This window comes from Meleagris gallopavo, chromosome 1, assembly GCF_905368555.1.
Source record: "Meleagris gallopavo chromosome 1, MGAL_WU_HG_1.1, whole genome shotgun sequence".
Classification (NCBI taxonomy): domain Eukaryota; kingdom Metazoa; phylum Chordata; class Aves; order Galliformes; family Phasianidae; genus Meleagris; species Meleagris gallopavo.
The window spans coordinates 7,626,034-7,640,918 of record NC_139404.1 but is presented as its reverse complement, the minus strand read 5'-3'; the positions used below and the strand labels follow the sequence as shown (position 1 = coordinate 7,640,918).

General features: G+C 45.7%; 2 protein-coding genes across 6 annotated transcripts in view; one reads left to right on the top strand and one right to left on the bottom strand.

Annotated features, from left to right (window-relative positions):
• The window catches only part of DMTF1 (cyclin D binding myb like transcription factor 1), a 28,590-nt gene extending 21,832 nt beyond the window's left edge, over positions 1 to 6,758 (top strand). For all 5 annotated transcript variants that reach the window (XM_085216160.1, XM_031552763.2, XM_085216188.1 and 2 more), the window contains 4 exons: positions 638 to 796; positions 1,456 to 1,842; positions 4,468 to 4,615; positions 5,435 to 6,758. In XM_085216160.1, the coding sequence (XP_085072286.1) occupies positions 638 to 796; positions 1,456 to 1,842; positions 4,468 to 4,615; positions 5,435 to 5,544 (804 nt within the window). In that variant the 3' untranslated portion in view covers positions 5,545 to 6,758. The remainder of the gene's footprint in view (positions 1 to 637; positions 797 to 1,455; positions 1,843 to 4,467; positions 4,616 to 5,434) is intronic.
• TMEM243 (transmembrane protein 243) lies at positions 6,580 to 13,267 on the bottom strand. The gene is made up of 4 exons (XM_085216294.1): positions 12,964 to 13,267; positions 9,973 to 10,023; positions 9,182 to 9,286; positions 6,580 to 7,260 (listed from the first exon to the last, which is right to left on the bottom strand). Exons 1-4 carry the CDS (start codon positions 13,039 to 13,041, stop codon positions 7,138 to 7,140), a joined length of 357 nt encoding a protein of 118 aa, XP_085072420.1. The 5' UTR covers positions 13,042 to 13,267; the 3' UTR covers positions 6,580 to 7,137.
• Between the last annotated feature and the right edge of the window lie 1,618 nt (positions 13,268 to 14,885).

Genomic DNA, 14,885 nt, shown 5'->3' with positions numbered 1-14,885 from the left:
TTTTTTTTTTTTCTCTTCAGCACAGCTATTTCTGAGACTGGAACTGGGCATTTTCAGAAAAAGAAGTCTCAAATGGAAAGAGGAATTTAACAGATATAAAACTTCTAAAGGTTGTAAGCGAAGCATATTTCCAGAGCTTTAATTTGTTAGGACTATGGAGCACAGTGTGAATTGCAGTTACATGCTTTAAATCTGTCTTGATGCTTTAATGCTATGAAGTTTTTCTTTATGCTTATGTCTTGTTGAAATCTGACGTAACAGGCAGAGGAAGCTCCCAGCAAGTAGAGATCCTCTTAATTCCATTGTGCTGTGATTTATAGCACTTTGTCTCATTTCAGTGTTAACAGTAAGTGGAATGTATTCACTTCCTACTGCCGTTGTACCTCATAATACAGTCCTACGTGACTTAATATTTGTCTCTATAGCCTAAAGCTGTAGATGAGATTGTTTTTACTTTCTTGAGTTCAGTATAGCAATTGGTGCAGCAGGGATTGGGGTTTGGCTTAGTTTTGGGTTGGTTTTTTTTCAGGGGGCATTACAGTTAGGCTAATTCATGTAAATAAGCATGCTCTGCGTGCTGAGTGTAGCCCAAGAAGGCAGTGTGTTTGGGTATTAAACTTGTGTTGTCTCTTTGTAGTCTTTCCATCTCCAGCCTACAGGAACGCCAGGTACATACTTGCTACAGACAAGCTCAAGCCAAGGTCTTCCTTTAACACTGACAACGAGTCCTACCATGACCCTAACAGCTGCTGCTGCTCCAGCCTCCCCAGAACAGATCATAGTTCATGCCTTATCTGTACGTATTCTGAGCAATGAAATGACTGAAGTTTGGGCAGGGAGGGAAATTTAACGGTGCAAAATCTGTGTGTATTTGCACGTTTATTTTGTAAAGCAGTTCTTAAGACATAGCAGTGTTACTTTACTTAAAATACTGAAATGTGAGCATATCTTTTTGTATTGTTTTTTAAGTCTCTTTATGTTGCTTGAAAATTTGGCTTAGTTCTTACTGTGACTGAACATGATGTCTCCATCTAGTGGTTTGTCCCAGCAAAGCTACAGTTTCCTGATGTTTCATTTATTCTAACAAGCGAATACTCATGTTCACAAAACTTACAGTGGGAGTCCTGGTCTTTATTAGAGGGAGAGAAAGAGAAGAAGACTGAAAATTGAATAACAAATGCAGTGTAAAAGTCAGGAAAAGAGAAAGTCTCTAATCTTTTAAAAATATGGGGCAATCCTCACCTGAACAGTTGCTTCTGTTTTGTATTATGTGCGTATTTCATACAGTTAGCACAAGATCAGCATGTGATCTGTGTTGATGCACTACATATGTAGACCTCAATTACACTTAGTAATGGCTGCTTTTCTGTTTGCTGAAAGATGTGAAGATACCTGAGGGATTTTTATATCTCCTTTTTTTTCTTTTTTTTTTTTTTTTCCCAAATATCCTTACAGCCAGAGCACTTGTTGAATACAAGTGACAATGTCACAGTGCAGTGCCACACACCAAGTGTCATCATCCGCACCGTTGCTGCCGAAGATATCTCCTCCTCTGTCACTCAGGCAGAACTTACTGTTGATTCAGATATTCAGGCAGCTGACTTGACAGATCCACCTGATACCTTGGAAACAAACAGCTTCCCTGATGATATCCATCAATCCAAGCTGAGTGATGAAGAACATTCAGCGTACAATGAAGATAACGCCTCAAAATTCAGCAGCAGGAATAGTAGTGAACTGATGGATGGAGTTATGGTAAGAACTGAGGAGGAGATTTCAGGTGCCAGCCTGAAGCAGGAAGAGGATTCTCACTCTGATTTACCCAGCACATACGTCACTGAGGTAATAAGTGGATAATACCTGATTTTTTTTCCCTGCTTCTATATTGAGGATGATTTCCTTGCATCTCTGACCTTTATGCTAGTCTATTTATATCAATATGTCAGTGATTTAATGCATATTATAATTCTGAGGGCTTTATTTTTAAATCCTCTATCATTAATATGTTATGAATGTGAAAGTGGTATGATTTAATTTGGAGCTTGGGCTTAAATTTGACTTCATCTTGGGCAATGAATACTTGCCTAGCTGTGGAGTTTCTTCACCACTCAGGGTACTTTAGAGTGGTGGCTGTAGAAGATAGTGATGCTAGTGGCATGGATCAGCTGTTTTCATTACCATTTGATGCTGTTTAAACCAGGCTGTGAAATTTTGATGCATGTATTTTACAGGTAGGTAGGCTGCTGAGCAAAGGAGGTGAGAGAGAGTATTCAGCTTTTGCTCTATGAATTTAATAGTGTATTTCTGTGTGCACCACTTACCTTGGTTTCCATTTTTGAGGACTTCCTTTAGACAGTGTACTCCAGTTAAGTATCTGTTTTGTAGGAATGAGAAGCATTTAAACCATCCAGATCTGTTGCTTCCATCTCATTCAGCTCAGATGCCTCTGATGCAAAAACAAATGTATCCAAATGATTTCAGAGATTTGGAGTGTTTATATAGAATTCTTCCATCTTTCACTTACTGAAACTATCACAGAGACTAAGGAGAAGGAGAGTGGAAATATGAAAAAGACAGTGCTATTTAGTGGGTAGAAAACAACTCTTTAGAAGCTGGATTAGGTTAGAGAGTGGCAAGCAATGAGTTAGGTTCAAATACTGCCTCCTATTCTCCAAAACAGAAAGCTTTACAGTTGCTGTAATTCTGCTTTATATCCATCTTGAAAAATCCATTGTTAATATATTTGGACTTTGTTAGACTTTGGCTTTGCAAAACTGAATAGGCATTATTCAGTTATCCATCCACCATATCCATTATGGTCTCAGTAAGAGGAGGATCTTTGTATTTCTCAATTTATTACGTCCAAAGATGGAGATTATTCTTCTGTGTTCTTCTTTCTTGTCTCATAGTAGAAACAATTGTAAAATTTGTTCTTCTTTATAATTCTTACTTGTTTTATACTTCTAATTAAATTCAAGTTTGTGTGTGCTTAAATTCCAGGAAACAGAGACTGTCTGTGGGTTTCTAAATGAAATGTTACTCTACAAAGGCAGGTCTAAATTATGCTTACTTTAAGCCAGTGTTATTCTTCTGCACTTGTGAGCATTGTGCTGTTGCTGTGAGTATGGGCAGTGGGAAGTACTCAGTTGTGCTGCAGAGATTTGTTATTTCTGGCTGGGAAAGGTGCCCATTTGTCACAATGGCATTTTCAGCTTTTTTTCACACCTCCTTTTCTCAGTTTTAAGCTTTGCCACATCGTGCTTTTCATGGGAGGGTTTTTATCTGTGTTCTCTGCAGAAACTGACTTTTGCAGCTCAGGCACACTGTGCCTTCCATGAAGGTACGCATGTGGAGGGAGCTTAAATCACTGAGCTGCAGCACAGGTAGTCAAAGCATCTTCAGCAGCACCACACAAGGAGTGTTTAGGATGCTGCCTGTGCAAAAACATTGTGGAAACTATATAAGGAAGCAGGTTTCCTATAACTAACCTGGAGATTTTCTTGAGCAGAAGGGGCTGTTATCTCTACAAACATTTCCTGTACTCTCTGAAAACAGGGATAAATCCCTGTATTTTCACTCTGCCAGCTACATTTGCTATCGTTCTGCATCAGTAATTCCTGAAGGTTGAATGAACTTTACGCACATTGCACACGCAAACTGGAATTCAGATATCTGGTTACACTGTCAGTATTAACTAGGATGTCTTCCAATGCACGTGCAGAACCAGGAGTCCACCGCAGTGTGCTGTGACACCAAGTAAGCCAAGTGTGTTATTTCCTATCAGTGCTAGCACTACAAGGAAAGAGGCAGCAGCAGCAGCTGTGGGACTAGAAGAAAGCAGGGATATTGACAGCTTGCACCTGGAAGGAATGAGTGTGTTGCCAATTATTTTGATATAATGTGGTTCAACCAAAAAAGTTCGGAGCCACCCTTCTGTCAGCAACTTATAGGACAAGGCAGAACATTTAAAATTGGTCTTCTGAGCTGTGTGTCCATTAGTTAAGACTTGTCACAGAAGCAGGAGTTACGAGATGAAGTTATTAAGCTCAGGTAAACCTTTCACATTTGTGGAGTTGGTAGGTGCTATAAAGGTATTGCTTCAGTCTCTCAGAACATCTAGGGAGCAAGTAGAGGAATGGATTAATTATTCCTGTTAATAGACAGAATTTGTTACTTACATGAGAAGGTTTTATCACTACTGTGCAGTCTCTCATTTCCTCTCCCCGTGTCCTCGATGCTGTTCACAGGGTAGAATTCTCTTATCTCATTTTGAATGCCTATCCTAGGATGAAATGTACTCTGCGAATGCTGAAGTAAGTAGCTCAGATGTTGACATTTCAACTTACAGAGATAAAATTCATTTGGGGAGTCTGTTGCTTCTTCTGGAGTATGGCAGGCCAAAGCAAGTTGTTCTGTTTGTGCTACAAAGAATAATAGTCACACCTCCTTTCCTTCTGTGTCTTGCAGGACCTGGGTTCTCCAACAATAGAAGAACAAGTTGATCAGCCTACAATAGATGATGAGACTGTGCTTATTGTTCCTTCTTCCCATGGTTTTATCCAGACATCAGATGATATAGACAGTGAATCAGTGTTGCCCCTGACAACTCTAACAGGTATGAGAGTCCCTTTGTAGGATTCACTACATTAGAATAGCACTTTTGAGTTCCTTTAAACAGCGCTTCATAGATCCAGATCCTTACTTTCTCTAGAGTTGTTTTCCTTATCATTGCTATGAAACTTTAACCAGTTTGATTAGCTCACTTACATCAGTAGAAGTGGAAGAAAGTCTCACTTAACCTCATGGGAAAATCAGTAGAACTGCAGGTGCTTCCTGACTTGCTGAGCTGTTCTCATTGTCCTTGAGCCTTGAATTAGTACACATAGGCTAATGAGTAACTGTTTAGTGCACATTTCTTCATGCCTGCTGATAGGATGATATTGGTTTCCCATTTGAGAGAACACTAGAGACATCAGAAATGGAATTTGCCACTTGTTACCTCTCATAGTGAGAGGCTAGGCTCTTTGGGATGTTTGCACAGTGCTCACCTGGAAGGGCTTGGTAGTGTATGCCACAGTTTCCAGTGCCAGGAGTAATCTCATACTTGGAAATAGCATAGGAATATTCTCCCAGTGCTGCACCTAACAAATAATCCTTTCTGGAGAAAGGATCTCCTTGCATAGGCATCTGAGGGTCAGCCTTAGGCCTGATGCATTAATACCTGGGGAGTCCAAACCCGGGTCAACTAGTTGCATCTGTATTAGTCGTGGCTTCACTTGGAACTAGAAATTGAGAACTACTTTCATTTGAGTTAACGTTGCCTAAAATTGTTCCAAAGCTCAGAGTGCATTTTCTGTGTCATGTGTATTTAACATTTTGTTATAATGGAACAGTAAATAATAGATGAGTTCTAATTTACTGTGTCTCTTGGCAGATCCTATCCTACAGCATCATGGAGGTGGGTCACACATTATTGGCTCATCACTGAGCAGTCCTGACTCAGAAGATTCGAAAGATGTTGAAGATCTAGTGAGCTGTCACTGAGAGAAGCAGTAATCGTGTCCATTTTGTATTGACTGTGTTTGCATTGTGAAATTAGTTACAACCCTGTGCCACGTTTCCAAAGAAAGCAGTCAGTCCATGTCTTTAAAAAGAAACTTACAATTTGAAATGACGACAGTGCACTTTTTCTGCTCAGGCCGTTTACCTCATTTGTGAAGGGTTACAGAGCAGCCAATAGAAGCCTGATGTACTACGACCCAGCCAGGGTGTTCCAGTGTTTCCCTGTTGGCAGTGCTCACTGCTAGGAGCCACGTGGTCAATTCTGATCTGACTTGCGTTGAACTGCACATCTCAAAAACTGGACAGAAGGCAGCGATTGTGGACCGTAGCCTCTTAGTGCCACAGCAAGAAATAGTTTGCACATGTTTCATGAAGAATGGGTGATGATTTCTGCACTTACTGACTCTTGCAATATGTGGAGCAAGACTGTTACATTTCAGGAAGAAATGTGTTCCATCAAAGACTTCAGGGAGCATGGGTAGCATCACAAAGAAATGGTCTGTATTCCCATCTCATCATTAGTATGTCTACAGCATAGGACTTAAGACAGGTGCTTATGGGACTTGTCGGGTCTGCTTGTTCCTGAGTATCCGTTGCTGGCAACGGATAGAACTCAGAAAGATCATTTGTGGAAAATCTTTTTTGTTTTCCTTCTTCATCACTACATTAAGCTGAATAAAAAGGGAAGGCCTATGAAAAAGGGAAGCTACTAGTACCCACCAGCCTCTCCCTGAACTGTTTTGAAGGTTGTTGTGAGTATGCTGGAATATTTGGGTCTCACTGTTTACATGACACTACCAGCCACCTCTAGAGGTGATTTATGCAGCAAGGGAGTATATGGGAGGTTGGTGTGGAGGTGGCAAAGTCGTGGAGAAATAGCTCTGTGAGAACTTGGGCACAGAGCCCTGAGGCAAAGGAAGCCAATTAATTCCTACATTCAAGGATTGCAACAGACACTAGGCTGAGCAGCAGCCTGTTAACTAGGGACTGAGAGTAAAAGCTATAGAAACTAAAGACTCATGTATAAATTATTTTATTTATTTCTGTAATTAGCTCTTCATAATCAAGAGTTGGTCTTTTTCAGTCTGTGGTTTTGTTAATGTGAAAAATAAGTTGTAGTTTCAAATGGTTGCCTAGGGAACAGAAGTAATTGTATATTCAGTTTAAACAAAATAAAGAGTATTTGTCTTATGTAACTGTAAGGTGCCATTTATTTATACTGCTACAGATCCTTGCAATGCTGCAGTTTATTTGTACAGTAATAAAAAATGCATTTTTTTTTCCAAAAATGAAAAAGCTTGTGCCATTCAGAAACATCAGTACAACTGGAATGTTCATTAAGTGCAACAGTAGCTCTTCAAAAAAAAGCAGGATGTCACATCTTATGGCAATAATTCTCCCCAACAAGAGGGACATTACATATACATTTACATGAAAATCATGTACTGATTTGTCCTTGCACAATCCACTTCTTTCAGGCTAACTGTACTCATTTACTTGTCTCAGGTAGAGCCGAGAGCTGATCTGAAAGCAGTCTGATACAGCAGCGTCATCGCTGGGTATTCCCAATGCCTGTCATTTACCCACTTCATGGAAGTACAGGTTGGCACATATACATAACATGACGATAGAGAATAACACATAGTAAATTAGGTTCCTGAATTTAGGTTCCAGGTCTCCCTGTCGATACCAGTAGATCTAGAAGAAAGGATGAGTTTAGATTAGTTAAAATGTCATATTTCTTCCTAGGAAACTTTCTGTAGAAACTGAACTGGCATCTTCTAGAATTTGGTAGGTTTTGTCTTCTGTTTGTTTTTTCTTAAACAACCTATCTTTGTCTAACTAGAGAAAACTAAATATTGAGTCCAGCAAATGTTCTTAATAGTTAAGATACAGCATTATTCTTTTCCTTTGAATACTTGTGAAATATGCAAACAAGAATTTGGCAAGGTGGTCTCCTCCAAAATAAGGCTGTCAGTGAAACCAAGGTATAAGGTTGGCCATGAACTCTTGGAAGGAGTCCAGAAGGAGGGCCACTAGGATCATCAGAGGGTTGGAGCACCTCTCCAATGAAGAAAGGTTGGGGGAACTGGGCTTGTTTAGCTTGGAAAAGAGCAGGCTCTGGGGAGACGTCATTGTGGCCTTCCAGTACTTGAAGGGAGCGTATAAACAGGAGGGGGAATGGCTGATTACAAGTGTGGACAGTGATAGGACAAGGGGGAATGGTTTTCAACTGACAGGGGAGGCTTAGGTTAGATATTAGGAGGAAGTTTTTCTACACGGAGGGTGGTGATGCACTGGAACAGGTTGCCCAAGGAGGTTGTGGATGCCTGGAGGCATTCAAGGCCGGGCTGGATGTGGCTCTGGGCAGCCTGGTCTGCTGGTTGGCGACCTGCACATAGCAGGGGGGTTGAAACTAGATGATCATTGTGGTCCTTTTCAACCCAGCCCATTCTATGATTCTATGAAGACATGGGTTGTCTTCTCACATTTCTTGAAGAGATTTTGTTTTCACAGAATCATAAAATTGTATGAGTTGGAAAGGACACTTAATGGTCATCTAGCCCAACCCCCCTAGAATGAACTGGGACACCTACAGCTAGATCAGGTGCTCAGAGCCCATCCAGCCTGACCCTGGATATCTCCTTGGATGGATACTCCACCACCTCCGTAGCTAACTGTTCAGCGCTTCAATGCCCTTACTGTGAAGAACTTTTTCCTTACATCCAGTCTTTTTCCTTATATCCAGCCTCTTCTTGCTTGAGGAGTGTTTGGTTGGTTTTTCGGCACTCCCACCTGTCTACAGCCAAGTCAGCAAAGACAAATGGAAGGTTTTGCCCACCACAATTTGTCTTGGAGAGACAAGCAGCCACAGACCCAAGCATTTCAATGTCTTTCCCTTCTTTTCCCTTTAGTGGTATTACAGAAAATCCTGTGAATTACATGGGGATTTTTCTGCTGAGTGACTCACAGGGAGGGTCCTCCCAAAACTGGAAGCTGTTTTCAAGACCATAGAAATATAGACAGTCATCTGGGGCTAAGCAACACTGATTTGAGGAATAGCAGAATCCATGTTGCTGTAGTGTAAGATTGCTGATGTTGCAACGCCACAACTCACAAAAACAGCTGCCACCAAAGTTTCACAACAGTAATTACAGATCATGCCTGCACTCTTCCTCAAGCAGCTGCTAATAAGCAGGAGCACACTTGTTCTGCAAACAGAAAATAAAACTGGCAGTAAGCTGATTGTAAAAGGATAAATGGTCTTCAAGTTACCAAAAAATGAGGCCAACTGAAATGGTGTTTTTGACTCACACTCACAGATCAAAACTTAAGGGGAAAGGTAGCCTGTCCATGCCTGTCCCCATTCTGCTCCTCTTCCCTTTGTAGGAGGAGGAATTGGGCAGTGCGAAAAGTTAACTGGAAACACATCTGGGTTGTGCAGCGTGACCTAAAGCTGATCTTGGAAGAGGTGCATTAGCAAGGCCTCCTGTGAGAGAAGTGAGATCCTGCCAATCTCTCAGGAGTGTAAGAAAGTAAAAGGCACCACGTAAATATGCTTTTATTCATGTTCCACCCAGTGACACGTGAAAGCATGCACAGCAGATGAGGTACTTACAAGTATGCCAGCAGAAATGCAACACAAGAAGATGCAGATAGCAAAAAATATATTCACAGGTTTTGGAGGTAGTTGTGGGAAGACAAAAGCACTGATCAGAGTGACCTGTAAGGAGGAAAACACAGATGAAAAAGTTGATCTCGCCAACTTTCACCTCTGTGAAGACGCAAGGTTCTCCACATTGGCTGAACACCACAGCTGCCTGTCAGTTTCTCATCAACCCTTGTAAACCCAGAGACCATCAGCCTCCCCAGGGTGAGAGGTCAACTCCAAGGAAGCCAGTGAGCACAGGAGTGCACACAGATCATGCGTGGAAGCCAACCTTCCCTACAGCCATCCTAATAGCTCCTCCCCAGCCCATCCCTGTCTCCTCTCATACGCTATAGAACCAACACTCCATTTGTTGTGGTGGTTGGTTTGTCTTGAAAGTGTGGGGAAGGCATAGCCTGACACCTCGTGACTTCTTTGAAAAAACGTGTATGTATCTATACATAAAGGGATGTAAAGAGAAGACAACGAATCTGCTGGATTAAGCCCTCCATACGTTGGCATGGCACGGACATAAGCTCCCGTCCTCATCAGCTGGGGTTGCTTCAGTACAATCAGCCCTATAATGTCATGCTGGCAAAAGTTCAGAAAGCTGTGCAGCAACGAGGCCACAGGTATCTAAGGGACACTTTCACTCAAAGACTCAAGGATGGGTTTTCTGGGGGCATAACCAGCACTGGCAGAAAGGAGGCATCAGGTTTTCACCTACAGGAGACATGCAGAACTGGACATGGGGTACTTACTACAAGCAGCAGGACTGTCAGGCTGCCAACAACTAGATTGATGATCCTGTCCTAAAGAGGAGAGAGGAGAATTACACACGCCAAAACGCACATAAACCAGGCATAGAGCACGGAATCAGTGAGTGTTCCTGTTATCAAAAAAATGTGTTTTAACCTCGGTGCCTGAGAGTGACAGCGTGATCATAGAATTGTTTGAGTTGGAAGGGACCCTTAAAGGCCATCTAGTTCAACCTCCTGCACTGAACAGGGACATCCACAGCTAGATCAGGTTGCTCTGAGCTCCATCTAGCCTGACCTTGAGTGTCTCAGGTTGGAGAGGGGAAACAGAACCTGCATTCAGGCACCAGCAGCACAACACTGCCACATGGCACCAGTCCCTGTGGGTCAGGGTTTCCTGTGAGTGCTGAAATTTTCCAAGCAGGCCACTGGTGGAACAAGGTATTTCAGGTTACAGAGATTAGAGGCACTGATCCTGAAATCCCGGGCTTGGCAGAGCACTGACAGGCTGTGTTCCCCGCGGCCACTTCAGCTCCGGGCAGCTTAGCACAGCAAAAAGGTTAAAAATACACAAGCAGAGGCCGAGACGGCTAAAGGGGATTGGGGATGATGGAGCCTTTCACCTCCGGGCCATGTCCCAGAGCACAGACTGGGACAATGATGGGCCCAACAAGCAGCACCATGCTCTGCCCCAGGGAGACTTTCCTCCAGGATCTGCATCACTTTATTATTAGACTTGCACATCCAAGCCATGAGCGTGCGGGCTGCTCGGAGCTAAGCAGGAAGACTGCCTGCACGGGGGGAATCGTTTATGGTGGGGATGCCCCATCCCTGGATGTGCTCAAGGTCAGGTTGGATGGGCCCTGGGCAGCCTGAGCAGGTGGGAGGCAAACAACCCATGGCAGGGGTTGGAGCTGGGTGGGATTTAAGGTCCCTTCCAAGCCAAGCCATTCTATGATTCTGTGACCCGCAGGCATGATAGAAGAGCCATTTTCAGCCGTTTTCACATCTCACGTCAACAGCTCCAGATGGCCAGCAGTACTCCAAGCATGAATCCAGCCGACCGCAGCCATAGAGGACACCTTCGCCTACAGCCAGGTGACACTGCACAGAACTGCAGACACTATGACCCTATACACTACAGGAACCAAGCTCAGCTCCTCCAGCCACATGCTGTGCCCCCACCATCTCCTCACCACCACCTTGTGCTGCTCAGCCTTCTTACTGCTTTCTGCTCCCACCCACAGCAATTAGTGCCCACTCAGCTATCCTGAAAAATTCCCAGCACAAAGCAACATGAGCAGCTTCCACTTTTAACTTCATCCTCCAGAAATCCCACACCTGTGATGCTTTGCCTATTGTCACATAGCCTCTCCTGCCTTCGTTTTGCACTGCGTGCTACCCAGTGCTGCAGCCATAGTAACGGCAGCAGAATCTCCATCTCCCCATACTGATAACCTCCATAAGGCTGCACCTCGAGGCTGCCCCTGACATCCCGAAGCCCTTTCTGCAGACCTCCGTGGTCCCTGATGCTCCGCCAGCTCAGCTCTGAGCCCACCAAAGCACAGCCACACCACACTTACAGAACATCTCAGGTTGGAAAGTGTCCCATAAGGATCATTAAGCCCAACTCCCAGCTCCTCAGGGCCACCCAAAATCCAAACCCTATGTCTGAGAGCATTGACCAAACGCTCTTTGAACTCTGAGCTGAGGCTGCCCTGGGCAAGCTTTTTCCATGCCCACTACCCTCCGGTGCAGACCCTTTCCTAACACCCCCTGCCCCTCCCTTACGCAGCTCCATGCCATTCCCTCAGGTCCCATCACTGCCACCATCCCATGGCCAAGGCCACTTCCCTGCCCTGTCCCATTCCCCATCCCTACAGCTCATCAAGGCACCCACTACCCACCCAGAAATCCCCACCAGCCCCATTCATGCCCTGGTGCTCCTCCAAACCCGCTCCCATCTTGAGACACAGTCAGCTCTCACTCGGACCCCTCCGGCATTTGTTCCTAAGCAACCCTGGGAATTCCCAAGGCACCATTCAGCACCAGCACAGAGATCCTTTGTCCGGCGCTGCCACGGATACGTGGACCTCTGCCTGTCCCATGCCGCAGGTTTCCAAAAACCAGGCACAGCAGATGGGCACGGGGGAGATGTGCAGGGTGCTGGATCCACAATGCAGCACACAAACTCAAATTAACGCCCGGTGGTTTTTATTGACTGCTCCCCACTGCACGCGGAGCAGCAACAGGAGAGAGATGGGAAGTCTAGGACCAAAGGCCTGCCCAGGGATGGAGAGTTCTGTCCCATCCCTGGAGATGCTCAAGGCCAGGCTGGATGGGGCAGCCAGCCCACGGCAGGGCTTGGAGCTGGGCGGGCTGAGATCCTTTCCAACCCCTTTGGCTCTATGAGTCTATGATGAATTAGAGGTTTGCCTATCTGGAAGAAGCCCTGCCCAGCCAGTCCTACTGCGTTGTGTCCCAGTGCTGCCAGGTTGTGCCCGCTATTAACATCGCACAGAATCACGGAATGACAGAATCCTTGGAGTCGGAAGGGACCTCTGAAGGCCATCTAGTCCAACTGCCCTGCAGCGAACAGGACAGTGGAAGTTTGGGCTGCGGGGGGGAGCCTGGAGTCTCCTCTTTACATGGCAGCAGCCCTGCTTTGGGGTCCATCCACACATCAGTTTCTGGGTCGGGGTTTTGCTGTGTGAGCAGCGCAGTTTTGTTGGCAGGGACGCTGGTTTTGCCGTTCTGCACATTCAAAGGGTGTTGTTTTCTTTTCTCACAATCCGGCAGTGTCTTTCTGTTTTTCTTCCTTTTTGCGGGCAGTTTCACAGTCATTGCTTTCTGTTGCCGTCCCGAGGGTGCCGGGGGGAAGATACTCCTCCTTATCTGGGGCTGTTTGTCTCTGCGGGGTACATTACCGGGGTACTCCTCCAGCAAAGCCCATCCGCGTCCCCCCTGCCTTCCCCCCCCGGCCGCAGCCCTTACCCTGGTCGAGGTCTCCCCGAACAGCGGGCGGTTGTCCGGCCCTCCCGTGCCGTAACTCCGGGCGGCGAAACCCTCCATAGCGGGGGGGCGCTGAGGCAGCCCGGGGGGGGCGCGCCCTCATGCTGCGCTCCGTAAGCCGCACCGCTCCGCGCCCGCACCGCTCCGCACCGCGCCGCGCCGCCGCTCGCGGCGCCGCCCCCGCCGCCGGCCCGGCCCCGCTCTGCGCGCACGCACAGACACACGGACACACGGACACACGGACAATCAGGCACACAGGCATACACACACGCAGGTGCTGAACGGCCCCACCACGGGGCCCGGAGGGTGAGGGGAGGAAGTGGGAGGGGGGGAGGGGAAGGAGCTATCGCTGTTATGTTTCTTTTTTTTTTTTTTTTTTTAATTATTTCGTTTATTTTATTCATTTTTATTTCGTTTTACATCACTCTGTTCTGTTCCATTCCGTTCTATTCCACTCCATTCTATTTTGCTCCTATTCTATTCTACTTTTTTTTTTTTTTTTTCTTCATTTCTGTTCTGCTCTATTCTATTCTCAGAATCACAGAATCACAGAATGGCCAGGGTTGGAAGGGACCTCAAGGACCATGAAGCTCCAACCCCCCTGCCACAGGCAGGGCCACCAACCTCCCCATTTAATACTAGACCAGGCTGCCCAGGGCCCCATCCAACCTGGCCTTGAACACCTCCAGGGATGGGGCATCCACAACCTCTCTGGGCAGCCTGTTCCACCACTTCACCACTTTCATAGTGAAGAATTTCCCCTGACATCCAACCTAAATCTTCCCTCCTTCAACTTAAAACCATTTCCCCTCATCCTGCTGTTATCTATCCTTTCAAAGAGTTGATTCCCCTCCTGTTTGTAGGCTTCCTTTAGGTATTGAAATGCTGCAATGAGGTCACCTCGCAGCCTTCTTTTCTCCAGGCTGAACAAGCCCAGCTCCCTCAGCCTGTCTTCGTAGGGGAGGTGCTCCAGTCCCTTGATCATCTTCGTATTCTATTCTATTCTATTCTATTCTATTCTATTCTATTCTGTAATTCTGTTCCTCCATCCCACTGCATCTCATCCCACTCAACCTCATCCCATCCCATCTCATTCCATTCCATCCAATCTCATCCCGTATCATCTGGTGAGGAGTCTGGAGCACAGGTCTTATGAGGAGCGGCTGAAGGAGCTGGGATTATTCAGTCTGGAGAAGAGGAGGCTCAAGGGAGACCTTATTGCTCTCTATAACTACCTGAAGGGAGGTTGTAGTGAGCTGGGGGTCAGCCTCTTCTTTCATGTAATTGGTGATAGAACTAGAGGGAATGGCTTCAAGCTGCACCAGGGGAGGTTTAGGCTGGATGTTAGGAAATACTACTTCTCTGAAAGAGTGGTCAGGCACTGGAATGGGCTGCCCAGCAAGGTGGTGGAGTCACTGACCCTGGAGGGGTTGAGGGAACGTTTGGATTTTGTGTTGAGGGACATGGTTTAGTGAGAACTATTGGTGATAGGTGGATGGTTGGACTGGGTGATCCTGTGGGTCTTTTCCAGCCTTGGTGATTCTATGATTTATGATCTCATCTCATTCCATCCCCTCCTGTCCCATCTCATCCCATCATTTTCTTTTCTGAAAGTTTTCAGGTCATGTTGTAGAAGGAAGCTGCCCAGCTTGGCAGCACAATGCAGCTGAATGTCACCATACTGACCCTATCCTATTCCATTCCACCTCATGCCATGCCATGCCATGCCATGCCATGCCATGCCATGCCATGCCATGCCATGCCATGCCATGCCATTCCACCACCCCATCCCAAGCCATCCCATCCCATCCGATCCGATCCCATCCCATCCCATCCCAACTCATCATTTTCCTTTCTGAAAGTTTTCAGCTCATGTTGCCAAAGGAACCTGCCCAGCTTGGCAG